The 27,610-nt window shown below is 44.4% G+C and overlaps 1 protein-coding gene across 7 annotated transcripts in view; it reads left to right on the top strand.

Annotated features, from left to right (window-relative positions):
* Positions 1-27,610, top strand: part of OSBPL10 (oxysterol binding protein like 10) — a 362,137-nt gene that overhangs the window by 155,506 nt on the left and 179,021 nt on the right. For all 7 annotated transcript variants that reach the window (XR_009732395.1, XM_061395738.1, XM_061395733.1 and 4 more), the window contains exon 4: positions 6,045-6,236. Coding sequence is in view for 6 of the 7 variants with exons in the window: in XM_061395738.1 (XP_061251722.1) it covers positions 6,045-6,236 (192 nt within the window). In the remaining variant the exon portion in view is untranslated. The remainder of the gene's footprint in view (positions 1-6,044; positions 6,237-27,610) is intronic.

Genomic DNA, 27,610 nt, shown 5'->3' with positions numbered 1-27,610 from the left:
TTCCATGTTATTCCCCAACAGCCCCATGAGGTAGGTAATATAATTTTAGAAAGTAAAACGCTAGGTGAGTTTACTATGTCTCATAACTTATGAGTGGCAGGGCACAGATTTGAAACCAGGCCACTGACTTGAGAAAATGCGGTCTTGACCACCCCGCACCCTGCTGGCTGTCCTGTGGTATCCAGTTCCCCTGCTGCTCTTCTGGGTGGTGCAGCAATGGCGGGAAGCTTCAGGCGGTCCCTGATTCTCTTATGAGCTCCTCAGACTAGACTCTGTCTGGCTTATTGCTTGGTTTCCCTGGCTGGAAGCACTCTTTCCAGGGCTGCTTCTCCGTTTGCAATCACATCTCTCCTTCATGCCCGTGTTGGCCAGTAAATACACAGAGAATGTCTGTGTGTCCCTTCCACCAATGCTTGGGAGCCCAGGGATCCAAGGAAGAAAGCTGGGAAAACCAGGAGGTTGGTGGATTTCAGAAAACCTGAGTACGTGTGCAGTCTTGGCCACGGTCTGAATATCTTTGTGTTCGCGGTCTGAACGCACATTCTCTGCTACCTGTTCCCTCTTTGGCCTCACCCCCATTTTTCATGCAGGCACCCCACTGACCTGGTGCTACTGGCTAAGAGAGGGGACACGTGGGGTGACTCTTCCTAGGTTAGGGTGAGTCGTATTCCCAGGTAGAAGTGGTGACTCTTGCCTCAGAATTTTCTGCAGATGGCACACTCAGCATTTCTCATCAGCCCCGCTGAAGTCAGTATTCGGAGCAAAACCCTGACATGTGGTACCTCAGGCTTTGAAAATATTTTATTTTAAATTTGTAGCAGGGAGGGGTGTGTATGCCACCTAAATGTGATTCTTTTTTAAAGAAATTTGGCCGTGCCACACGCTTTACAGGATCTTAGTTCCCGAGCTCGGGATCCAGCCCACATCCTTAGCGGGAAAGCATGGAGTCCTCACCGCTGGGCGGCCAGGGAGTTCCCTAAGTGTAATTTTCAAACACAACCTGAACATTTTCAAGAGGCCACTTAAAAAAATTTTTTTTTTAATTTTATATTAGAGTTTTGCCAAGTCACAATGTTGTGTGATAGTTTCAGGTGGACAAAAAGGGGCTCAACCACATATATACACGTATCCATTCTCCACCACGGAGAAGGCAATGGCACCCCACTCCAGTACTCTTGCCTGGAAAATCCCATGGACGGAGGAGCCTGTTAGGCTGCAGTCCATGGGGTCGCTAAGAGTCGGACACGACTGAGCAACTTCACTTTCACTTTTCACTTTCATGCATTGGAGAAGGAAATGGCAACCCACTCCAGTGTTCTTGCCTGGAGAATCCCAGGGATGGAGGTGCCAGGTGGGCTGCCGTCTATGGGGTCGCACAGAGTCAGAAACGACTGAAGTGACTTAGCATTCTCCCCCAAACTCCCCTCCCAGCTAGGCTGCCACTTGACATTGAGCCGAGCTCCAGTAGGCTGGCCTGTCGTAAAGGGCCCGCTTGTTTGTAGGGGTGGCAGTTGTTGCTTCTTCTTCTGCCTTTTCCTCCCAGTTCCGGATGCCCTATGGGATTTACCAGGAGACTTTTTTTTTGGCTCCTGTTTGCCCACAGGAGGAGGCATGGGTATAAATTAAACCGTGAGAAACACACAGTGAATGGGAAATTAAAGGTTTTTCGCCTCAAATTTACTGCTTGTGAATTCAGATGACAGCCATTAGATAATAAATATAGGGTTGGCCATCCACAGCAGAATTCCTTGGCTCCCGGGTGACTTTCCTGATTTATTGCTGTCTATGGGACAGTCTTTCAGGCAGCGAGAGGCCTTCCTTTCTGATTTCTGATGGATTCTCATTCTACTCAGAATCTAGAAGTATGGTTCTCCTTACAGTCTTGCTGACCATATAGATTCTCCAGTAAGTATTTAATTACATCTTGGACTTCATCACGACTTTGATCCTAAAGAAAATAAGGAGCAGGTCAATGACTGCTTACAATTTTGTGCTAAGCGACTTCTTAACATTTTAAAAATTGATAATGCCACCATCGATCAACTCTTAAGGGCTGTAAGGAAAGAAATGAACTGTGGCCACACGGCTCCTGCACGGCAACCCCTGTGCTAAGCGTTTTTTGTACCTGAGCTAATTCAACTTTCATGATGGCTCTTAAGGGTCAATATTATGATGCCTTTTTTAAAGATTAGGAAATTGTTGCTTAATAAGAAAACTCGAATAACTCACCTGAGGTCACACAGCTTGAAGCTGGTAGTGCTAGGATTGGAGGTGGGGGTGAAACCTGGCTGTCTGGCTTCAAAGCCTGTTGAAAAATCTGCCTTTTCTTGGGTTGGAATAAGGCTCCCAAACAATCAAAATGTATTTCAGTGGATTAGGCAAATTTGCTGCTGTTGAAGGATTGAAGAGGGTGTTCCCTGGCGGTCCAGTGGTTAAAACTCTGTGCTTCCATTGCAGGGGCACAGGTTCTATCCCTGGTCAGGGAACTAAAATCCCACATACTGTGCAGGACACACACACACACACACACGCATACAAACATATATTATATACAAACAAAAAAAGTGTTAAAGACATAGCTTCTTTCTTCCTCTTCACTCCAAGGGAAAAGATTGAAGTTGAAAGTAGATGACTATTGAATTTCAGTATAATCAAAGTATATTTAATTCTCAGACCAGAGATTTCTCCAGTTACCTGTTTATAAGGTAACTTGAAAGCAATACAGTGCTTCCCAAGTTTATCTGTCTTACTAATTCTGTCCAAGCTCAAATCCAGAGAAATGCGTGTGCTACCATGGTACTGCATGCTGACATAGAATTCTAGTTTCTACCCTGGCTCCTACACAGCTCCCCACCCTCTTGGAGATTTGTAAAATGATGAATCATCAACTTTGGGGGAGGGGTAGCTGCCTTACAGAGTTAGTTTCTGGTGTACAGTGAAGTGAATCCGCTGTATGTATACATGTATCCCCTCCTTGAGCATCCCTCCCACCCCACTCCCCTCTGGGTCATCACAGAGCTGAGCTGAGCTGCCCATGCTGTAGAGCAGCTTCCCTCTAGCTGCCTATTTTACACATGGTAGTGTGTGTATGTCAATCCCAGTTCATCCCACAGCCTACCAGTCTGCTCTCTACATCTGCATTTCTATTCCTGCCCTGTACATAGGTTCATTTGTACCATTTTTCTAGATATATATATATATATATATATATATATATATATGTGTTAATATGCAACGTTTGTTTTTCTATTTCTCACGTCATTCTGTATGACAGACTCTAGGTCCATCCATGTCTCTGCAAATGACTCAAGTTTGTTCCTTTTTATGGCTGAGAAATATTCCATTGTGTATGTATGTATCGCATCTTCTCAAGTCATCTCTTGATGGACATCTAGGTTGCTGTCATGTTCTAGCTACTGTGAATAGTGCTGCAGTGGCCGTTGGAGTACCTGTGTTTGTTTGTTTGTTTTTTAAGCCCTGGGACTGTTACCCAAGGCTGCAGACTTTGAACTTCCTGTCTGGATTGCTTTGTACACCACACGTGTCTCTCTGTCTCTCCCAATTCTACTCAAGCTTCAAGTCCTTTGCCCTCAGAACAGCCTCCTGTGATGAAGTCAGTTCACCTTGATCATGCTTTTTCTCACTCTGGCATTTTCTGGTTGTATTGCCAAATTAGCACTTTGTCATGTCTTCCTTTCTGTGTGTGTGTGTCTGTCTGTCTTGCTGTCTCTGGGTCTTTGCTCCTCTATCCCCCGTAACAGTATAAGCATCTGTGCTGAAAAACGGCCTCGTCCATCTTATGTTTTCCTCCACATCACATTTCAGATATTTTCCTTGGTGCACAGTAGGTATTCAGTAAATATTTGGTAATTGAAATAGAGAAAATGGCACAAATCTGCCAGTTTTTCTCGAGCTGCCTTTTTTCCTCGAGCTGAAATGAAGTACAGAAACATCTAGAATACAGATTTTTTAATGTAGAATTTAGAAAATCCATTCACTATAATCCATTCACATGGCTCAGAATGAAAGAATCTCTCTCCCTCTCTGTTCACACTCTTATTCACATCTCCTCCGTGGAATAAGCAGCCACTTGGAGTTCAGCGTGTATCCTTCTAGATGATTTTTGTGTTTTAAACAATGATAAAAATACTCATTTTCCACATTTTAACACAGAACTTTGCATACTATAGCACAGTTAGGCACCTTGCCTTTTTCACTTAACTACACACCTTAGAGGGTTCTTTTCCCAAACCAGTTCACGAAGGCCTTTCTTCTAATCCTCTTAGCCTCCTGGTAGTGTTCCGTCATGGAGGTGTGCCGTGTCTCGTTAACCTATCGCATATGGAGGGACCTTTAGGTGGCTTCCGATCCTTTCCATTAAACACTCGGCTTTGGTGCCATTATGCCTGGGTGCAGGTGTGTGGAAGAGACGTTCTCCAATAGGATGTTGCTGGGTCACGGGGAAGCGCCCCTGTAACTGGGGCAGGGCCTGTTGGATTGCTCTCCTCAGGGTGTCTGTCACTTGACAGTCCTGCATCACTGTCTCTCCGTGGTCTGTCAGCAGACTGCATACTGATTCTTTCGGGTTTTTACAATCTGATGGGTAAAAGATGGTATATCTAAATGTGGTTTGAATTTACATTTATCATATGAATACAGTTGAACACCTTTTCATATGGCTTAAGGGCCATTTATGGGTTTTTTGTGTGTGAACTATCTATTCATATCTTGCCCTATTAGAATACTGTGCTCAGTCACATCAATTCCTAGAAATTCTTCACCTACTTACAAATTAGAATGATGAACCATTTGTGAAGCTAGTTGAAAATATTTTTTCTGGTTTATCGGTTGACTCTGTTGGTGGCAGGAGTGGGTTTTTGAAATTTGTTTCCTGTGCAGAGGGCTTCCCTGGTAGCTCAGCTGGTAAAGAATCCACCTGCAATGCAGGAGACCCTGGTTCAATTCCTGGGTTGGGAAGATCTGCTGGAGAAGGGATAGGCTATGCACTCTAGTATTCTTGAACTTGCCTGGTGGCTCAGCTGGTAAAGAATCTGCCTGCAATGTGGGAGATCCAGGTTCAATCCCTGGATTGGGAAGATCCCCTGGAGAAGGGGAAGGCTACCCACTCCAGTACTGTGGCCTGGAGATTCCTTGGACTGTATAGTCCATGGGGTTCACAAAGATCAGACACAACTGAGTGACTTTTACTTTTCCCCGTGTATAAGTTTTCAATTTTTAGGTCATTAAATTTATTGAGTTTTTCTGTTATGACCTTTGGATTTGTTTTCTTTCTTTCTTTTTTCTTAGTCTTTGATCTGTTTGGGGTCTGTGATCTGAGAGATAAATCTGTTTTTCAGTTGGCTGCCCAGTTAGCCCAACACATTATTGAAAAATGTATTGCCACTGAGTTGAGATGCTGTCCTTATACCCAGTTACTGTTTGTATGATATGTCACAATAGGATGAAATACCAGCAGTGCACGGACAAATGAGGATTAATTGGTGGATAACTTAGTTCATTCTTAGTACTCATGCAGCAAACATGTGTTAAGTACTTAATGAATTAAACAATCATGATGTGCCAGGTCTTGGGGGTACAAAGATGAGTTTGAAAGAATCTCATATAGTTTAGCTGGATAATAAACATAGCCTCAGTGTAGTAGAATAGGAGGGTGGAGAGGCTGAGACAGACAGGGAATGCTTCACAGAACACTGAGCACTCAGCTGGCTTTACCACAGGAGGGGAGGGTATTAGGAAGAGGAACACAGACCCCTGAGAGCCTGTGGTGTCTGAAGGCCTTGGAGTAGCTCTCCATAGCCATAGTTTGAGGCAGGAGACCCTGCTAGAAGGGAGACCAGAAGCATAGTTAATGGGGATGGCCTCTCCGGCCTGAGAGAGTGTAAGATGAAAGCATGCACCCCCAGGCCCTCATCTCCTTTGAAGATGAAGGGGAAAGCCCGAGAGGCCCAGCTTGGATGGAAGGCAATGCCTGGCTGTGTTCTGCAGGCCGGTTGTTGAGTTTTGACACGTGTTGCTTCTTCTAGACGACTCCAAGCTCCCGAAGCCGAAGTCTCACTTTGCTCCCCCATGGAACGTCCAATTCTGCATCTCCCTCTAGCCAGAGACACCTCAGCGCGGGAGCCCCTGGCGTCGTCACAATCACGCATCACAAGTCGCCTGCCGCCGCCCGAAGAGCCAAGAGTCAGTATTCCGGCCAACTTCACGAAGTCAGAGAGGTAGGCCTCATTCTCCCTGTAGGTGGAGTTGTCTGTGGAAGGTGAGGGCTGCGATGTCGCTCCCCAGCCCCTTTTCTTTAGCGCCGTCTTGATGGATGGAGAGAGAGGACCAGAAGCAAACCTCCCAGAGATAGCCATCATGATTCCTCCTGGTTTAAAAAAAAAAAAATTATTTCTGTTTCATGGGTTAAGTGAGTTGTCAGGAGACCTCTGCTACCCAAGCTCAAAAAGCAGGGGACACAAGCCCATAGAAACTTGAGGGAGGTGGAAGGGCTGTCCAGGGAAGTCTCCAGGCTCATAACAAAGGGAAAGAACATAAAGTGGATCATCAGGAAATAATTGAGGGCATTTTGAAATTCAGAAAACGTGGGACCTAAAGCTGATTCCCCCTTTTCTCCTTCACTTTATGAGGTGCTTATCCTCTCACACACTTCGAGGGGGTGTGAGCCAGTGAAAAGAATTCTGTCCTTGGAGGCAGAAGACTGTTGCCTTAAAGCTTGGAACCCACATTTCTGCATCTGCAAAATGGAAATGGCACAGGCCCTCCCAGCCTCTCAAGGGATCACATGTGATAATGTACATGAAAGCCCTTCTGCTGACAGTCCCTTAGGGGTTATGTTTTGTTTTTACTTTTGATTGGCTGGAAGTCATCAGTTTGGGGCTCCGAGGGTCTTTAGTGTTCATGTCATCCTCTGCAACTATTACCGAGAACTGACAGTATAAAATAAATGATCATGGTCTTGGTTTTCTTTTTCTTTATTTTTAAAATTTTCATTTATTTATTTGGCTGCCCCGGATCCCAGTTGTGGTGTGTGGGATCTTCTTTAGTTTCGGCATGCAGCGTCTAGTTCTCTCACTAGGGATTGGACCCTGGGCCCCTGCGTCGGGAGCACAGAGTCTTAGCTACTGGGCCAGCAGGGAAGCCCTGTGGTCTCGCCTATCTAACTTGTGTTGAGTACTGAGGCTTTTTGCCCTGCAGCTATCTCATGTGGAGACCAGCTGGTCCTTTTTGAGAAGCAGCCGAGTCCTCACTGTGTCAAGCAGGAGAATGGGGCTCCCAGAATAGGTCTGGGTGCTGTCTGAATTAGCATGCCTCTTGCTTTATTTTTTAAGTGTCATAAGCCAAGGAGTGCTATGTCAGCTGGCTGTCTTGTTCTAATTCTGACCCAGAACACAAAATCTGAAATCTTCTGACTCAAGTCTATAGGTGCATATGAAAGACATTTTTGGATAGATTTACACATGCATATACTTTTTATCAGAGAAGGCAATGGCAACCCACTCCAGTACTCTTGCCTGGAAAATCCCATGGATGGAGGAGCCTGGTAGGCTGCAGTCCATGGGGTCGCTAAGAGTCAGACACGACTGAGCAACTTCACTTTCACTTTTCACTTTCATGCATTGGAGAAGGAAATGGCAACCCACTCCAGTGTTCTTGCCTGGAGAATCCCAGGGACGGAGAGCCTGGTGGGCTGCCATCTCTGGGGTTCCATAGAGTTGGACACGACTGAAGCGACTTAGCAGCAGCAGCAGTAGCATACTTTTTATTGCCTAATAAGGAGAAGGTACAGAGTCAGATGCACCCTTTGAAACAGTCACCCTGATGTGGGGGAAAAGAAGTATCTATGAGCTTAACTTTGCTACCTTGGATGAAATAAGGAATCATTTGCTGCACTTGTGTATATGGCTCTTCATTTACAGCACATTTTCAAAAAGCTCTATTAGGGAAAACCTTGTATGTACATGAAGCAGAATAGAATAATGGTCCCCACCACCCAACTCAAATAATTTCAATCCTCTTTTGTTCTTGTTTGATCTCTTTCCCTCAACACTATTTTTGGCTTGAGTATTTTAAGGGAATTTTAAATATTTTATTACTGCCAATAAATGTTTCAATATTTATCCAGTGGGTAAGGACTTAAAAAGAAACTATAACCACAATACCATCAGGTTGCTTTTATGTAAACCTCATTGAAGCTGTTTTTTGCAAGTAATTTAGAGACTTGAACCCTAAGAAGAAAAGAAAAAGCAAGTTTGTAGTATCTTGAGAATTCTTTTAAATGTGCAGTAATGAATCTTGGATAGACTTATTGATAGGAGTCCTGGTACATATGAAAAAAGGGAGGTGCTTGTGTTTAGTGGCCACAGGACTGGAAAAGGTCAGTTTTCATTCCAATCCCAAAGAAAGGCAATGCCAAAGAATGCTCAAAGTATCGCACAATTGCACTCATCTCACACGCTAGTGAAGTAATGCTCAAATTTCTCCAAGCCAGGCTTCAGCAATACATGAACTGTGAACTTCCTGATAGTCAAGCTGGTTTTAGGAAAGGCAGAGGAACCAGAGATCAAATTGCCAACATCCGCTGGATCATGGAAAAGGCAAGAGAGTTCCAGAAAGACATCTATTTCTGCTTTATTGACTATGCCAAAGCCTTTGACTGTGTGGATCACGATAAACTGTGGAAAATTCTGAAAGAGATGGGAATACCAGACCACCTGATCTGCCTCTTGAGAAATCTATATGCAGGTCAGGAAGCAACAGTTAGAACTGGACATGGAACAACAGACTGGTTTCAAATAGGAAAAGTAGTACATCAAGGCTGTATATTGTCACCCTGCTTATTTTAACTTCTATGCAGAGTACATGATGAGAAACGCTGGACTGGAAGAAACACAAACTGGAATCAAGATTGCCGGGAGAAATATCAATAACCTCAGATATTCAGATGACACCACCCTTATGGCAGAAAGTGAAGAGGAACTAAAAAGCCTCTTGATGAAAGTGAAAGTGGAGAGTGAAAAAGCTGGCTTAAAACTCAGCATTCAGAAAATGAAGATCATGGCATCCGGTCCCATCACTTCATAGATTGGGAAATAGATTGGGAAACAGTGGAAACAGTGTCAGACTTTATTTTTTTGGGCTCCAAAATCACTGCAGATGGTGATTGCAGCCGTGAAATTAAAAGACTCTTACTCCTTGGAAGGAAAGTTATGACCAACCTAGATAGCATATTCAAAAGCAGAGACATTACTTTGCCAACAAAGGTCCATCTAGTCAAGGCTATGGTTTTTCCAGTGGTCATGTATGGATGTGAGAGTTGGACTGTGAAGAAGGCTGAGTGCTGAAGAATTGATGCTTTTGAACTGTGGTGTTGGAGAAGACTCTTGAGAGTCCCTTGGACTGCAAGGAGATCCAACTAGTCCATTCTGAAGGAGATCAGCCCTGGGATTTCTTTGGAAGGAATGATGCTAAAGCTGAAACTCCAGTACTTTGGCCACCTCATGTGAAGAGTTGAGTCATTGGAAAAGACTCTGATGCTGGGAGGGATTGGGGGCAGGAGGAGAAGGTGACGACAGAGGATGAGATGGCTGGATGGCATCACTGACTCAATGGATGTGAGTCTGAGTGAACTCCGGGAGTTGGTGATGGACAGGGAGGCCTGGCGTGCTGTGATTCATGGGGTCGCAAAGAGTCGGACACGACTGAGCGACTGAACTGAACTGAACTGAGCCAAAATAAAAGTTAGGGTATTTGGCTTAATTACTAGTAGCATTTGCTTCAGTATAATGCCAAAATCTTCTCTACATCCATTTTTAGAAATTCAAGCTTTTAAAAGGATAAAAGTATGTGCTTTGGCTATGTGTGTATAGAAATATTTAATCGTATGAAGTATATAATGCAAAAGAAATCTAAAGATCAGAATAACTCATAATCCTACCTCCCTTCACATAAGCACTGTTAATCTTTCAATGAATTTATTCCTTTTTTTAAAACACTTTATTTTGTGAGATTCCAAAGTCGGCCATACCCATTTTCTTTTCTTAGCTTTTATTTTACTTTATTTTTTAAATTGAAGTAGTTTCAGGTGAATTTACTTCTTTTTTAATATATAAGCTAAATATGTGTTAGTCATTCAGTTGTGTCCAAGATACAAATTCTAAAGTATAAAATTCTAAGTAAAAATTCTGAAGTATAACCTCAACTTTGTAAATGACTATATATATATATATATATATATATGCTGCTTTTTCAATGGAGGGAAATTATTGAAATTTACTAGGGAGTTTCATTATATGGAAGATAGTTAAGTGACATGCCTCCATAGCTGTTTTGATTTGGTGGTTGTACTTCTGGGCGACAACCAGGTATCTTCTCCAGGTGATTGCTTTTACATCTGTGATGACCTTTCTTGCTGAATATTCATTCTGAGCCAGCTTGTTGAGACTGGCAATAAAACACTGGCAATTGAGGGTTAGAGGGTGGCAGACACCTAAAAGGAGGTGGAAGTTTTGATTCTCAGATTTCATGCCCAGCTTTCCTCCTGATTGGAGACGGGTAACTGTCGTGTGACATCTGTCCTTTCATGATATGGGCCAGTCCACCTTGGGAACTGAGAACATTTCACTCTGACCAGAAAGTTCTGCAGTTTTAAAAGTCTGTTAATCTCAAAGTATAAAGGTGCCTCGGCTTTTGGATTCCACTGTATTTATTCATAAAATAACTAGAAGAAAATGGAATTGAATTTTTAACCCAGCTGTACCAGGAAGATAAACTTATAGCCACTGAGGCAAGCCAGAAAATCATCGTCCACAAGACAGATGGGCCCGAATAGCTAAAGAACAAAAGAAAAATAGCCCAGCCACAAGCAACAGAAAAAGTATTAAATGGAATGCCACAACATGGGTAAAAATAAAGGGACAGTGTAAAAGATTAAATGGTTATCATCCAAAATACTGAGATCCCAAAGGTCAGTACACAAAGTTCTCTCTGGAAGTGGTGAGGAGAGATGAAGATAGAAAATCCGAGACATGACATCATTGTGGAGAACAGGGATATCCTCCTCAGCAGTTCAGCAAATGGAAATCCAGTTTATTTTGTCTGCGAGATTACTCGAAATAATTATAGGTTACGGTGGTAAGAAATATTGGTAGTATTGCATATTTTCTTTTTTGCTACAGTTTGGTGATAAATAAGAACAACTAAGCACAAAGAAGCTGTTTGTTGCTACTGACCCATAAATTCCCTGCTGGGAACTGTATTCTGAGGAAATAACTCATAGAACTGGGGGTAGAAGAGGAAAGTTAATTTGGGTTAAGCTGTTGATACTAGTAAAGTGATAGATGCAACACACAGCATTCCAGGAATGACTGAAGAAACAATAATACACTTAACACTCTGAATTGCTATATAGCAATTTAAGATAAAAGTCACATAAGTATCATTTCCACTTGGACATGTGTATATAAAATGAGACAATCAGGATAGACAATAATGTATAGACATGGCCCCTAGGTTCATCTTTTTATGGCGGGGGGGGCTGCTCCCTGTGGCATGTGGGATCTTAGTTCCCTGACCACGGATCCAACCCGTGCCACTGCATTGGAAGCATCAAACCTTAACCACTGAACCGCCAGGAACTGTGAACTTGCTTATTCAGTTCATGCCTCCACTCATTCTTCAGGGATTAACTGGGCATCTCTTATGTTGGAGAAGAAAATGGCAGCCCACTCTGGTACTCATGCTTGGAAAATCCCATGGATGGAGGAGCCTGGCAGGCTACAGTCCATGGGGTCGCAAAGAGTTGGACACAGCTGAGCGACTTCATTTCATTTTCATTTCATTTATGTGCCTCGCATTGGATTTTTAAGCTGAAAGCCATGTCTTATTCATCTTTGCATCTTCTAGCCCTAGCAGAAATAGGTGGGTGTGTCAGTTGGACACATTGATTTAAGGACCCATTTTCTAACAGAAGGCTTTAGAAATGGTATTGCGTAGGCATCGGGGGTTGCTTGGGTCACCGTACGAGGTGGTTGGTGATTGGTGGAGGGTTGAGTCAGGTGTTGACATGGTCTTCTCTGACTCTGAGGGCACTGCGGGGGGTACCTGGGGAACCATGCGACCGAGGGAAGAGCAGTGAGAGGGTGAGCCTCTGGATGTGCCGCTGGAGTCTATTAAATAGACTCTAATATGTTCTTAAAGATCCATTTGCGCCTCTCGCTGTGTAAGCATTTTATGATTGACCTGTGTGGTATTCATTTGTATTCTACCTTTTATACTTTTAGTGCCTTTATAACAGGTTTTAAGGTGGTTCACATTTGTTTAAATGGGCACAAGTTCAGTTGGTACAAGTGCAGGGTGACTTTTATAAAATGCCTGTGTGCTAGACGCTGTCTGAGAGAACACATCTCTCATGCCTGTTTTAGTTACTTTTTTGGCTGCATTGGGTCTTTGTTGCTGCAGGGGCTATTCTCTAGTTGTGGATCGTGGGTTTCTCATTACGGTGGCTTCTCTTGTGGAGCACGGGCTCCAGGTGTGAGGGCTTCAGTGGTTGCAGCCCATGGACTTAGTTGCTCCGTGGCGTGTAGGATCTTCCTGGACCAGGGATTGAACCCTTGTCCCCTGCATTGGCAGGCGGATTCTTAACTACTGGACCACCAGGAAAGCCCCTCATACGTGTTTATACGTGTGTGTGTGTGTGTGTGTGTGTGTGTGTACACACCTGCATATGTGAATTGAAGAACAAGAAGTAGGAAAATCAGAGGTTTCTCCCTTTCCTAATTCTTCATTGCTGTTTCCCAGGAGTGGCTACTGAGGAAATGATCTGAATATCTGCACACATGAGAGCATGTGTGTGTTTGTGTCTCTGCTCAGAACTGTGTGTGTGTGTGGGCTGTTTGTGATCTCCAGCAGGTTTTATTTTCTTCCTTGACTTAGAGTTAAGAACATTCTCTAAAGAGAGTCCTTACTAAAATTTTTCTTTTAAGTCCAAATGTGGTAATCGGCCCAGACATAACAAATATTTGAGCAACAGAATAAGCTTTGTAGAGCCTGGTTTTTGTGGTTTTGACCAAATAATTTTTTTTTGTTGTGACATTTGAGACTTAAATACACCTAATTCAATAGATAGACTTTGGATTCTGTAGCTTGGTGAGAGAAAAACTCATGCTATGAAATTGTAGTGGATGTATGTGAGGCGTAAATTTAGATTTAATTAAGCCTTCAGTGATAATTTATTGACCAATAGAAATTATCTTTGTCTTACACTTTTTTTTATTGTTAAATAGCTTGCTTCCAGCCACATACCCTTTTTATGAGAAGGCTTTGTGCTGCCCTGGTGTTTAATGGGTAGATAAACTGTATTGAAGTTGTGTCCTTTAATGTGGCCTTAAATATTAGTAAACCTTTCACAGAATATAATATGTGGAGCAGAGTGTGTTTATGTGGTTCCAGTGGTGTGTATTCATATATATATAGACACACATATTTCTTCATGTAATTGCACTATGTTTACTTAAAACATAAAAGGAAAAATGCTTTAATGAAGTGCCATCTTTACAAATGGTACTTTTGCAGCAAAACCAAAAATGAATAAACAGCCTTTGGCACATACCAGCCAAACAGGTCTGCAAGAGTTAAACAATCTTGGTTATTCTTTAGCTGTTACTGCTGACAAACACTTGTAGCTAGACTTGTTCTTCATAAAGCTAAACAAAGTTAATTACTTCTGACTTCATCTGAGTTATCCTCTGCATCTGGCGTTCCTCTCCTCCTGTACTCTTTTGTAGCAGTCTATGTTTTAAATGAACGTCAGGGGCACATAACTTTGGGGACACCTGACCCAGTTACTGAGTTGCCTGAGGCCAGGTATGGCCGTTTTGAAACTTTGCAAAAGAAAAAAATGGAAGACCTTCATGAGGACATAAACCCTCTCCCTATTCCTGAGAGAGGGCTTCCCTGGCGGCTCAGTGGCAAAGAATCCACCTGCAATGCAGGAGTCATGGGTTCGATCGCTGGATTGGGAAGATCCCCTGGAGGAGAACATGGCAACCCACTCGAGTACTCTTGCCTGGAGAATCCCAGGGACGGAGGAGCCTGGTGGGCTACAGTCCATGGGGTCACAAAGAGTCGGACACGACTGAGCGACTGAACACCTACAAAAATTCCTGAGAGGAGTGAGCACAGTTGTTGAGGAACTAGCCTGCTGTGTTTCCTCTTTGTCTAGCAAAAGGGATAAAGCTATTCTTCTCCGTTTCCTCCAGACTCTATTTCTGTTTGGGATCAATGGACAAGGAGCCAAGATTTTGGCAACAGTGCTGACTCAGTATTCTCTCTTCAGGATGGTTCGGTTTGATTCAGGTGTACACAGTTATAGTGAATGCCTGCTTAGAAACCTTGATTGATTTGGAGGAATCTGGAAGCAGGAGCTGTCAGCACCCCGAAGTATGTTATTAGTCAGTCCGTGTTAAGGTAGCACTCAGTGCTGGCAGCATTGAACACAGCCCGTCGCATCACCAGGGAAACCACATTTAGAGTTGTAAGTGCATTTTTCCTTTGTATGAATAGGATGATGATTTTTTTTTTAAATCCCAAATTAATTCTCCTGTGTACTTTTTGAATCAGTGACAGCCAGTAACTCTTGCATGATTGGAGTGGTGATTTGCAACCTCTCAAAGTAAGTCAGCCCCAGACTTCAGTTTTCAAAAAATGGTAACGTGGACTTCCTTAATAGCAGTGATCCTCAAATATTTTTAAAGTAGCAGAATATTATTTTCAAGAAAAATAGTATAGATCCCCACTACATAAAAACAGTGCTTTATTAGTGCAGATTTACTAGAGAAGGTGGCACCGACATTCATTACAAAGCCTTGGAATCGTGAGTATTTATGACCACCACTGCAGTCTCTTTTTATCAGCTTCTGTATCTGTGCAGTTTGAAACAAACATTGGTGTGGTCCGTGGAACCCCTCGGACATCCTCTAAGAAACCAGTTTGAGAGATTTGGGCACTAGCAGCGTTTCAGGTGAATAATGACAAAAGCAAAGTAGTGAGGGACCATCCCCTGTCAACCCTTGACTTGCTGTCTCCCAAGCTGCTCCCCTGAGGGCAGGAATCTCTGCCCACTCAGGGCACCACTGGGGACAAATGGAAGGAGGGTGGCGGGGATTGGGGGAGGAATTGGAGGAGGGGGCTGAGGGCAGAACTAACCACAGAAGGACTAACCACCTGGACTCCCAGCAAGCTCAGGGTGTGCACAGTTTTGCTCTTCACCTTAGGAATCCTGCACCCAACTGAAGGATAGGTTCTGGTCTTGCTGGTTACAGTTCTAATCCCTCTTTTCCCGCTTCTATCCCAACTTCTCCCAGAGTTCCTTCTTTGCCCTCAGTTGATTCTCTTGCTATGCTTTATCTTTCTTTCACTATTCTATTCTGTTCAGTTGCTTAGTTGTGTCCAACTCTTTTGTGACCCCATGGACTGCAGCATGCCAGGCTTCCCTGTCCATCACCAACTCCCGGAGCTTGCTCAAACTCATGTCCGTCAGGTTGGTGATACCACCCAACTATCTCATCCTCCATCATCCCCTTCTCCTCCTGCCTTCAATCTTTCCCAGCATCAGGCTTTTTTCCAATGGGTTAGTTCTCCGCATCAGGTGGTCAAAGGATTAGAGTTTCAGCTTCAGCATCGGTCCTTCCAATGAACACCCAGGACTGATTTCATTTAGGATGGACTGGTTGGATCTCCTTGCAGTCCAAGGGACTCTCAAGAGTCTTCTCCAACACCACAGTTCAAAAGCATCAATTCTTCGGACTGTAACTTTCCTTATAGTCCAACTCTCACATCCATGCACGACTACTGGAAAAACTATAGTTTTGACTAGACGGACTTTTGTCAGCAAAGTAATGTCTCTGCTTTTTAGCATGCTGTCTAGCTTGGTCATAGCTTCTCTTCCAAGGAGCCAGTGTCTTTGAATTTCATGGCTGCAGTCACCACCTGCAGTGATTTTGGAGCCCAAGAAAATAAAGTCTGTCACTATTTCCGTTGTTTCCCATCTATTTGCCATGAAGTGGTGGGACTGGTTGCCATGATCTTGGTTTTCTGAATGTTGAGTTTTAAGCCAGCTTTCTCACTCTTCTCTTTCACTTTCATCAAGAGGCTCTTTAGTTCCTCTTCACTTCTCCCATAAGGGTGGTGTCATCTGCATATCTGAGGTTATTGATATTTCTTCGGCAATCTTGATTCCAGCTTGTGTTTCTTCCAATCTGGCATTTCTCATGATGTACTCTGCATATAAGTTAAATAAGCAGGGTGACAATATACAGCCTTGACATACTCCTTTCCTGATTTGGAACCAGTCTGTTGTTCCATGTCTGGTTCTAACTGTTGCTTCTTGACCTGCCTAGAGATTTCTCAGGAGGCAGGTAAGGTGGTCTGGTATTCCCATCTTTTGAAGAATTTTCCAGTTTGTTGTAATCTACTCAGTCAATGGCTTTGGTGTAATCAATAAAGCAGAAGTAGATGTTTTTCTGGAATTGTCTTGCTTTTTTATATGATCCAACAGATGTTGACAATTTGATCTCTGATTCCTCTTCCTTTTCTAAATCCAGCTTGAACATTTGGAAGTTCTTGGTTCATGTACTGTTGAAGTCTGGCTTGGAGAATTTTGAGCATTACTTTGCTAGTGTGTGCTGCTGGTGCTAAGTTGCTTCAGTCATATCCAACTCTGTGCGACTCCACAGACAGCAGCCCACCAGGCTCCACCATCCCTGGGATTCTCCAGGCAAGAATACTGGAGTGGGTTGCCATTTCCTTCTCCAATGCATGAAAGTGAAAAGGGAAAGTGAACTCGCTCAGTCATGTCCGACTCTTAGCGACCCCATGGACTGCAGCCTACCAGGCTCCTTTGTCCATGGGATTTTCCAGGCAAGAGTACTGGAGTGGGGTGCCATTGTCTTCTCTGTGCTAGCATGTAAGATGAGTGCAATTGTGTCGTAGTTTGAGCATTCATTGGCATTGCCCTTCTTTGGGATTGGAATGAAAACTGATGTTTTCCAGTCCTGTGGCCATTGCCAAGTTCTCCAAATTTGCTGGCATATTGAGTGCAGCACTTGAGCAGTGTCATCTTTTAGGATTTGAAATAGTTCAACTGGAATTCCATCACCTCCACTAGCTGTATTTTTAGTGATGCTTCCTAAGGCCCACTTGACTTCGCATTCCAGGATGTCTGGCTCTAGGTAGTGATCATGCCATCCTGGTTATCTGGGTCATGAAGATCTTTTTGTATGGTTCTTCTGTGTATTCTTGCCACCTCTTCTTAATATCTTCTGCTTCTGTTAGGTCCATACCATTTCTGTCCTTTATTGTGCCCATATTTGCATGAAATCTTTCCTTGGTATCTCTAATTTTCTTGAGAAATTAGCCACTGACTTAATTATTTATTTATTGTCTGACTCCTTTTATGCATCTAGAGGGTTTTTTTCTTTTAAAGTGTGTTTTCCCCAGTTAAAGTTATTAACATGATGAGTTTTTAACGGTTGTGTTCTTTCTTTTTTATAACTTATTTTGACTTTGTTGGGTTTTCCCATTATGGCACGTGAGCTTAGTTTTCCATGCAGGATCTAGTTCCTCAGCCAGGGATTGAACCCTGAGCCCTGTGTTGGGAGCATGGAGTCTTATTCACTGGACCACCAGGGAAGCACCTGGAGGTTTACTTTTTTTTAAACCTCTTTATTCCTCAACCCTGAGCACAATACCTGGCACATAGTAGGTGGTCAGTAAAAATTGGAGTGACTGATTTTTCATAAAGGGAATCATAGCTGTTGGGTAACACTCCTCTGCAGACTTGGTTAAAAGCTTTTGGTGAGAAAGGAGTTTCTGGCCCTGTTGTTGCATATTTTGAGGAGAGTTATGGTTCCAAACAGAAGCAGTGGAGCTGTATTTACCATGGGCTGCTTTCTACTATGCCCCAGACATGCATAGGTCTTTCTTTCCTTAGTTCCCGGTGCAGTTTATATCTGGCTATATTTTTAGCAAATTGTCTTTATGTTGTAATGGTCTTTAAAAGTCTCCCCACTTGTGTATAAACTTCTTCCCCAAAGGCATGGGTTCATTAATAACATAGTGACTGTTGCATGAACAATACTATTTCATACTCATTGTAGTCTTACTCTGGGCCACATACTGTGCTCAGCTTCACCTGTGTGATCCTCAGGTCAGCCCTGCGAAGTAGATATTGTTGTCTGTCTTATAGATGAAAAACGGAGGCATTGAGAGGTCAAGGCAAAGACAAGGGGTATTCGTTAGCCAGGGTTCCACCAGCGAAACAGATCCAGTAGAAAATACACGTGAAGGGATCTTTGCAAAGAATTGGCTTCTGTGCAGTTGTGGGCCTGGTTCTCAGGCATTGGCTCAAGTAGTTCTCTACTCACAACACTGTTTTTTCAGAGAAGCCTCAGCTCTGCCCTTAAGGCCTCTTAGTGGAAGCAGGCCCACCCAGATTATCTAGGTAATCTCTCTCACTTCAAGTCAACTGATTGTGAAGAGTCATCACCCTTACAGAAGACCTCACAGAAACATTTAGATGAGCAGTTGACTCACTGCCAAGTTGAGACACCACAAAGGCCACCACAAGAGGTCACACAGGTAATGAGTGGTTGGTTCTGACCCAGGTGTCACTTCCTAAGTCGATAGTTGTGCAAAATGTGGGATTCCTGATTCATCAGTCGGTCCACATGGGAGACACTCACATTCTATACCTGTATGAATAGTATATTGATTTCTCTGAGCAACCTCCACCCTTGTCACTGGTGATTTTGAAATAAAAACAGGAGGTGGTTTGAGTGATGAATGATGACTAGCCTATTGAGTTTCATGCCATGTGACTACCATTCTGAACAAAGCTGTTAGACCAGCTGTCACTGGCTTGTCCTCTAGCCTGGCCATGGGACTTGCAGGCAGTCTTCAGTGGGAACAGAGATCAGATGCCCCTTTAGAGAGCGAATGGGAAGCCCAGAGATGCCGAGTGGTGGAGAAGTAGTAGTTAGTGGAGAAACAAACTGCCGTCAGCAGAGTGGACGCAGCTAAAGCAGAAGCTGGTAGACTCCCAGAGGTTGCCATTGTTTTAGAGTTCTCCAGGGAAACACAGCCAGTGGGGTGTGGGTGATGATGGGGGTGCAGGAGAAGGAAGGAGGTTTATTTTAAAGAAGTGGTTCTTGTGAGTGTGGACACTGGCATGTCCAAAATCTTCAAGGTGGGCTGGCAGATCAGAGACCCAGGGTAGAGCCAGGGCCATGGCTCAAGTCTGAAGGCTGTGTACCGGCAGAATCTCCTCTTGATCGGGAAGGATCAGTCTTTAGCACTATTCAGGCCATTGACTGATTGGATGAGACCTACCCACATTGTGGAGGGCAGTCTGCTCTGCTCAGAGTCAACCAACTTAAATGTTTATCTCATCCAAGTCCCTCACAGAAAAATCCAGAGTGTGTTTGCCCAAATATCTGGGCACTGTGGCTCAGCTGAGTTGACACATGAAATGAACTGTCGCAAGGGCCCTAGACTGTCATACTCCCGCTGAAGTTTTCCTATGCTTGTCTGTGCTAAGGTCCCGGAGCCCATTTCTGGGAAGCTCACAGAACTTGACTGTCACCAGTCAGATCAGGCTCAGTTATTGCACTGACCGTGGGTCCAGCCGCTGGCCTCTGATGTGAGTGTGGAATGATGTATCAGCCCCGGTTCTTGTCCAGGGCCAAGATAGTCTAGGTGGTTGGCTAAACTAGTATGAAAATTATTAATTTAATCGTATTAAAAAGCAGAGACATTACTTTGTCAACAAAGGTCTGTCTAGTCAAGGCTATGGCTTTTCCAGTGGTCATGTATGGATGTGAGAGTTGGACTATAAAGAAAGCTGAGCGCCGAAGAATTGATGCTTTTGAACTGTGGTGTTGGAAAAGACTCTTGAGAGTCCATTGAACTGCAAGGAGATCCAACCAGTTCTTCCTAAAGGAGATCAGTCCTGGGTGTTCATTGGAAGGACTGATGTTGAGGCTGAAACTCCAATACTTTGGCCACCTGATGTGAAGAGCTGACTCATTTGAAAAGACCCTGATGCTGGGAAAGATTGAGGGCATGAGGAGAAGGGGACGACAGAGGATGAGATGGTTGGATGGCATCACTGACTCAATGAACATGAGTTTGGATGGACTCCTGGAGTTGGTGATGGACAAGGGAGGCCTGGTGTGCTGCGGTTCATGGGGTCCCAAAGAGTCGGGCATGACTGAGCGACTGAACTGAACTGAACTGAATGGCAGTAAGAATTCACCATAAGGTGAAGCCAGTGGAGGCTGGCCCCCCTCCACATGGACCTTCAACCTCTGGGCTCTGCACATCACCGGTACCCCTGGAAAAGTTACCCTAGATCATTAGATTGTTGCTGAGAAAAATTATATGGGTGGTGAGGGACCCTCTGTCTGTCTCTGATTCTCTGGCACACAGAAAATGCGTGGATCAGACATCTTTGAAGTGTTGCCCTCAGAAGGAAGCAGAATGGCTGATTATTTTATGTCGAAGCTCTGTGACAGAAAAGACTTGTGCCTGTTTTTACCCCAGGTGGCAATTTAATACAAGGAGCCTTCCTATGAGTGCCTCCAGCCCGCAAGATAATAACGTATTTTGGATATTGACAAAGAGGGAAGTTAGCCAAGTTCGCCCTTTGACTCTCAGACCATCCTTGAAACTTGTGCTTTACAGTCTGATTCTTTTATGAAGGATGTTATTTTTCCCCTAGTGGCTCATAGTAGCGTTTCGGTATAAGACAGGGCTCCTTCGTCATTTAAAAGCCGGTCATCTCATTCTGTGAGCAGAGGAGCTGTGGTCACGCCTGTCTCCCACCCTCACTGGGTGCTTGGTCACTACAGACCTGCATGTAAATGACAAGATTCCCTTAAGTACTCACCTTCCTTAGCTGCCTCCCTGCAAGAACCATGATCATTTTCCATGCTTTGATCCAAGTTCTGTCTGGTTCATTTTGTTTTTATTTGAATGTTTTTAACTTTGGCTGCACTGGGTGCTTTTGGTGCAGGAGCTTCTCTTGTTGCCTGGCAAGGCCTTGCTAGTTGTGGCACTCGGGCTCTGGAGCGCATTGCGCCATGGCATGTGGGATCTCAGTTCCTGGACCAGGGATCAAGCCCGCATCCCATGTTGGAAGGCGGATTCTTAACTTCTGGATGATCAGGGAAGTCCCTCTAGTTCATTTTAAAGGTGTAATATCTTTTGCTTCCACTTTCACAGTAGAGATGGAGCAATCTCTCTTTCGTATTAGGGATTGAAAAATCAAAGCTCCAAAGGACTTCGATTCCTTTTTCTACCGGGGCAAGCAGTTTGCAAATGGCTGTGAACAGGCACAGTCAGGAGAGTAGAAAAAAATTTTTTAAAACTTTCCTAAAAGGGTTAGAAGACAGTTCACAAGTTTCCTAAGAGGCTACAAAGGAAACCAGTAGAGAAGCAGTTTTTTTTTTCCAGTTAAAAATCAAAGGATACTACATGGTACCACAGAGCTCCTGTTTCCTTTTAACTGCAATCTGTTGCTTACTTTCTTTTCTATTTTGGCTGTGCTGGGTCTTTGTGATGGTGTGCAGACATTCTCCCTGTAATAGTCTGGCTTTTGGGCTTAGTTGCCCTGTGGCGTGTGAAATCTTTTCCCCTGACCAGGGATTGACTCTGTGTCGCCTGCATTGGAAACATGGAGACTTGACCCCTGGAGCACCACAGAAGTCCCTGAACTTAACATTTTGAGCAGCACTGTTGAACCCAGTACAGATCCCCGTGAACTTAGGTTCTGTTTGGTCCCAGCACTTGAATGCTCTTCTTCTGTTTTTCACTGTGTGATGGTGATTTAGTACAAAGCCCATTTAGTCCACGTGGGCTCCAAGCTCTTGGGTTTGTTTTTCAACATGGCAGGCCTGGCGTTGCAAACCCAGCTCTCCTGACCTCAAGGGCGGGCTCCCTGGGATAGCTCTGGGCCAGGTGGAGTTTGTCAGGCATGGGGGGAAAGTTGTCTTGCCCCTGGGGTTGCCTGTGCTGAGAGGTGAGCGAGGCTTTGAGGGTAGCATGGCTGATGGGACCAGCTCTGTTGGAGATTCTGAGTGTTGTTTATTGAAGCCTTGGGCGGTGGCAAGGCCCAGCCTGTGGTGCTTAGGGTGTTCTTCCTCTGTCTTGATTCCTCACATGGGCCCTGGTTTTCAGTACGTACACCCATCCCTTCTTGGAGGGAGCTCCCACCTATCAGAAGCTGACATGTATGTCCTGGGTCCTTGCCCTGTCAAGTGGGTTTCATCCCCGCAGTACTGGTGAGGACACGAGGCCTCGGGGACTGAGCCGTGTGCTCAGCTCCTGCAGAGAAGCAGCTGGGCCCAAATTTGAGCCCACGGAAGCCCCACCCTGGAGCCATCTCTCAGCCAGGCTTAGAGTCATCCATACAGGCTCCTTGTGACCACTCCAGCCTCAGAATCGTACCTGCGTTTCCACATAGTGAATAGGGCAGGAATAGTGCTCCTTGCCAGTGGTAAAGAACCCGCCTGCCAGCACAGGAGACATAGGAGACATGGGTTCAATCCCTGGGTCAGGAAGATCCCCTGGAGGAAGGCATGGTAACCCACTTCAGTATTCTTGCCTGGAGAATCCCATGCAGAGGAGCCTGGCGGACTACTGTCCGTACGGTTGCACAGAATCTGATATGACTGGAGTGACTTAGCATGCACGCACAGTGCTCTTGGCTCCTAGCTTTGCTTAGGCTCAGATACTCTCTTTTTTTTTCCCTTTTAAAATATTTTTACTTGTTTATTTAGCTGTACCCAGTCTTAGTTGCAGCATGTGGGCTCTTAGTTCTCTGACCAAGAATTGAACCCAGGACGCCTGCATCGGGAGTCTTAGCTGCTGGATCACCAGAGAAGTCCCTCAGGTACCTTCTTATGCATGTTATTCCCAGCTTACAGTTGGTACTAAAGGCAGTGATAGGAAGTGTGGGTTTTTATAGCTTTGCTGTGTTGATATATTAACACTTTGTCTCATATGTCATTTCACAGAGGAAAAATCCTGCCTGTGTAGATAATGAGTTCATGGCAGAGGCTGTGGGGCTGGGGGATACCTATGTGAAGTTGTGGGTCTGCGTTCTGAGTCTGTGACCTGCTCTGTGACCCTTGGGGGAGTCATCTGAGTTTGGCCGCCACCTGTGAAAATGAGGGCATCAAACTGGGTCACCAGCTCAAAGATGCTCCGGTCGTTTGTAAACCAGAACTCAGTGTCACAGCGAAAAGGACACGATAGGGTTTCTTTCTGAAGGTTCTTCATCCCTCTGTTTACTTTCGTTCTTTGAGGATTACTCTTTCTTGTGCAAGAATATAGTCTTTTCAGAAAATGTGTATTTCAGCCACATGGTACTTTATTTATTTTTGGCTTCTCTGGGTCTTCACTGCTTTTGCTTGAGCTGTAGCAAGTGGGGGGCTAATCTCTAGTTGTGGGGTGTAGCCTCTCGTTGCGGTGGCTTCTCTTGTTGCAGAGCATGGGCTCTAGGCATGCAGGCTTCAGCAGTTGTGGCTCGTGGGCTTTGTTGCTGCACAGCATGTGGGATCGTCCCAGACCAGGGATTGAACCTGGGTCTCCTGCATTAGCAGACGGATTCTTAACCACTGCAACACCAGGAATATAGTCTTAAAATAGATCTGTGAAGAAACATTTCTGTATTTTTATTTACAGAGAGATTCTTCACAGAATGTATGTTTCCTTCCTCATATTGGAGAGGTTCCAATGGAAAACATATGCTATTTACACTGGTTGTCCAGTGTTGAAATAAGAATTCTAAGGGCCTTCCCTGGTGGTCCAGTGGTTAGGACTCCACACGCCCAAGGCAGGCAATATCCCTGGTCAGGGATCTAAATCCCACATACTGCACGGTGTAGGGAAAAAAAAGAAAACTAAGTACCCTAAAAGTAAACAAAAACTTCTGCCCTATATTGGGGGAGAAAAATAGAATTTATGTCATTTTACTACAAATTTTTATCTCCAACATAAAAATAATTGTCCTTCTGACATGCTGTTGAGTAAATCTTGGTGTGTTTTTTTTTTTTTTTTTGCCTGTTGTCAAGCTGTTCTAAGCATACCTCCAGAATAAACATCTATCAGCTTAGCACTCGGGAGATGAGAAGGTAAGGTGAAGATTTCTCACCGGCAGAGAAATTATCACAGGACGGTGTGTTACTTAGAATTTACTAACATCGGGGCATAGAAATCACAGCCGTAATACTTCATAATCACACAGCACCTTTCACTTGAGATTCTGAAGAGTGTTATAGACCAGGCTGGGAGCTGTGACAGTCGTATTAAACCCTGTGCTTGGAAGGCACTGACAGATGAGGTTCGAGAACGAGAGTCTGGACACTGGGGAAGGTGTCCATTCCTAATATTTTTCCTGGTCTATTCTTAATGTTTTTCCCCTTATGGTTGATCACAGGATATTGAGTATAGTTCCCTGTGCTAACAGTAGGCTCTTGCTGTTTATCCATCCAGTACATCCGAGTCTGCATCTGCCAACCCTAAACTCCCAGTCCGTCCCTCCCAACCTCCCCTCCGCCTTGGCACCTGCCAGCGTGTCCCTGGCGGTTGTGTCCCTGATTGTGTTTCATAGGTAAGTTCATCTGTGTCCTATTTTAGACTCCACATGTAAGTGGTATCACATGGTATTTTTTTCCTCTTTCTGACTGCACTTAATGTAAACTCTAGTTTCATTCATGTTGCTGCAAATGGCATGATTCCACTCTTTTTATGGGTGCATAGTATTCCACTATATATATGTAGCACATCTTCTTTATCATTCATTTGTTTGATAGACATTGAGGTTGTTTCCATCATTTGGCTGTTGTGAATAGCGGTGTGTGTATCTTTTTGAATTAGAGTTTTATCTGGATATACGCCCAGGAGTGGGATTTCTGGATCATATGGCGACTCTATTTTTAGTTTTTTGAGGAACCTCCACACTATTCTGCATGCTGGCTGCACCGACTTACCTCCTACCAACAGCATAGGAGGGTTTCATTTTCCCCTTTCTGTCTCCTTTCTCTCTCAGCCTTCTACCTTGGCCAAAGGCAACAACTGTTACTAGCTTCATGTGTGTTCTGTATATATGTTGGCACATACATTTGTATATACCCATATCTTTATGTATATTCTTTAAAAAAATAGTCTTGTTTTAAAAAACTCCAACTATATTGTACATATTGGTATGGACTTATTACATCTTGTTATGAACTTTGCTTCTTTCATTTGGAAATGGCTCCTTATTGATCATGTAAGAACTCTTTCTATATGACATCGAGAGAGTGTTCTGGATAAGCCCTGGCACTTGAAGACGCCTCCTTTTCAGGAGTCTGCTTTTCAGACTTTGCAGGAGTCTGGAATCCCACGTGTGATGTCTTGGCTCTAGCACTGCAATTACACGGGCTTTACCTGGTGGGCCTCGTCAGGGGAGCTGCCCTCCCAGAACCAGCCTGGATGTGGAGCCTGGAGGGAGTTAGAGTCCGTGCTCTTGCACGCGTCTGCATTGCTAGTCCCCGCGCCTTCACCCCAGGCCTCCTTACCCACGGGCCCTGGCCACGACCCTCCCCAGGCACCTCTGCGGATACCTCCTTGTGAAAGGAGGGGCTTGAAGACACTCTACTCTGACTCATCCTTGGGACTTCTCCATTGGTAACCATTTTCCCCAACCCCTTGGCAGTGAGAGGACCATCTCTTCCTGCCACCTACACAGATGTGACCTTCCCTCGCCTTGTGCTATTCCATAGGGAAAAGTGTCCCTGTTTCCCCTGTTCTGCCTCTGGCTTATACAGTATTCCCCTCTGTATCAGTGGGGGATTGGGTCCAGGACCTGCTGTGGATACCAAAACCCGTGGGTGCTCAAGGCCCACAGTGGATCCTGCTATTCGCAGGTTGCACATCCATGGCTTCAGCCAGCCATGCACTGAGTACTATTTGTTGTTGTTGTTCAGTCGCTAAGTCAGGTCTGACTCTTTGTGTACCCCAGGCTCCTCTGTCCATGGAATTTCCCAGGTAAGAATACTGGAGTGGGTTGCCGTTTCCTTCTCCAGGGGATCTTCTTGACCCAGAGATCGAATCTGAATCTCCTGCATTGGCAGGTGGATTCTTTACCACTGAGCCACCAGGAAGTGCTGAGTGCTATTTATCATCTGCCATTGGTTGAACTTGTGGATGCTGAAGGCAGAATGTACTGTCACAGTAAGTCAATAAACTCTCAATTGTTATTTTCAGTTTGGCTTCTTCTCCTAATTGACCTCCTTGTCACCGGATAGCTCAGCTCTTTATACTCTTAATGAGCAATTTTGTTGCTGTTCAGTTGCTCAGTCCGGTCTGACTCTTTGTGACTCCATGGACTATAGCATGCTAGGCTTCCCTGTCCTTCACTATCTCCCAGAGCTTGCTCAAACTCATGTCCATTGAGTCGGTGTTGCCATCCAACTTTCTTATCCTCTGTTGTCCTCTTCTCCTGCCTTCAGTCTCCCAGCATCAGGGTCTTTTCTAATGAGTTGGATCTTCATCAGTTCAGTAGCTCAGTCATGTCCGACTCCTTGAGACCCCATGGACTGCAGCACACTAGGCCTCCCTGTCCATCACCAACTCCCGGAGTTGACACAAACTCATGTCCATTGATTTGGCGATGCCATCCAACCATCTCATCCTCTGTCGTCTCCTTCTCCTCCTGCCCTCAATTTTTCCCAGCATCAGGATCTTCTCACATGAGTCAGTTCTTCACATCAGGTGGCCAAAGTATTGCAGTTTCAACTTCAACATCAGTCCTTCCAGTGAATATTCAGGACTGATTTCCTTTAGGATGGACTGGTTGGATCTCCTTGCAGTCCAAGGGACTCTCAAGAGTCTTCTCCAACACTACAGTTCAAAAGCATCAATTCTTTGGTGCTCAGTTTTCTTTACAGTCCAACTGTCACGTCCATACATGACCACTGGAAAAACCATAGCCTTGACTAGACGGACCATTGTTGGCAAAGTAATGTCTTTCCTTTCTAGTATGCTGTCCAGGTTGGTCATAGCTTCTCTTGAAGGAGCAAGTGTCTTAATTTTATGGCTGCAGTCACCAATGGCAGTGATTTTGGAGCCCAAGAAAATAAAGTCTGTCACTGTTTCTGCTATTTCCCCGTCTATTTGCCGTGAAGTAATGTATTTGGATGCCATGATCTTCGGTTTTTTAAATGTTGAGTTTTAAGCCAGCTTCTTCACTCTCCTCTTTCATCTTCATCAAGAGACTCTTTAGTTCTTCTTCACTTTCTGCCATAAGGGTGATGTCATCTGCATATCTGAGGTTATTGATATTTCTTCGGCAGTCTTGATTCCAGCTTGTGCTTCATCCAGTCCCACGTTTTGCATCATGTACTCTGCACAGAAGTTAAATAAGCAGGGTGGCAATATACAGCCTTGACGTACTCCTTTCCCAGTTTGGAACCAGTCTGTTCTTCCATCTCCAGTTCTAACTGTTGCCTCTTGACCTACATTTCTCAGGAGGCAGGTAAAGTGTTCTGGT

This window comes from Bos javanicus, chromosome 22 (assembly GCF_032452875.1).
Source record: "Bos javanicus breed banteng chromosome 22, ARS-OSU_banteng_1.0, whole genome shotgun sequence".
NCBI classification, from domain to species: Eukaryota; Metazoa; Chordata; class Mammalia; order Artiodactyla; family Bovidae; genus Bos; species Bos javanicus.
This window is presented reverse-complemented; position numbering and strand designations above follow the sequence as displayed.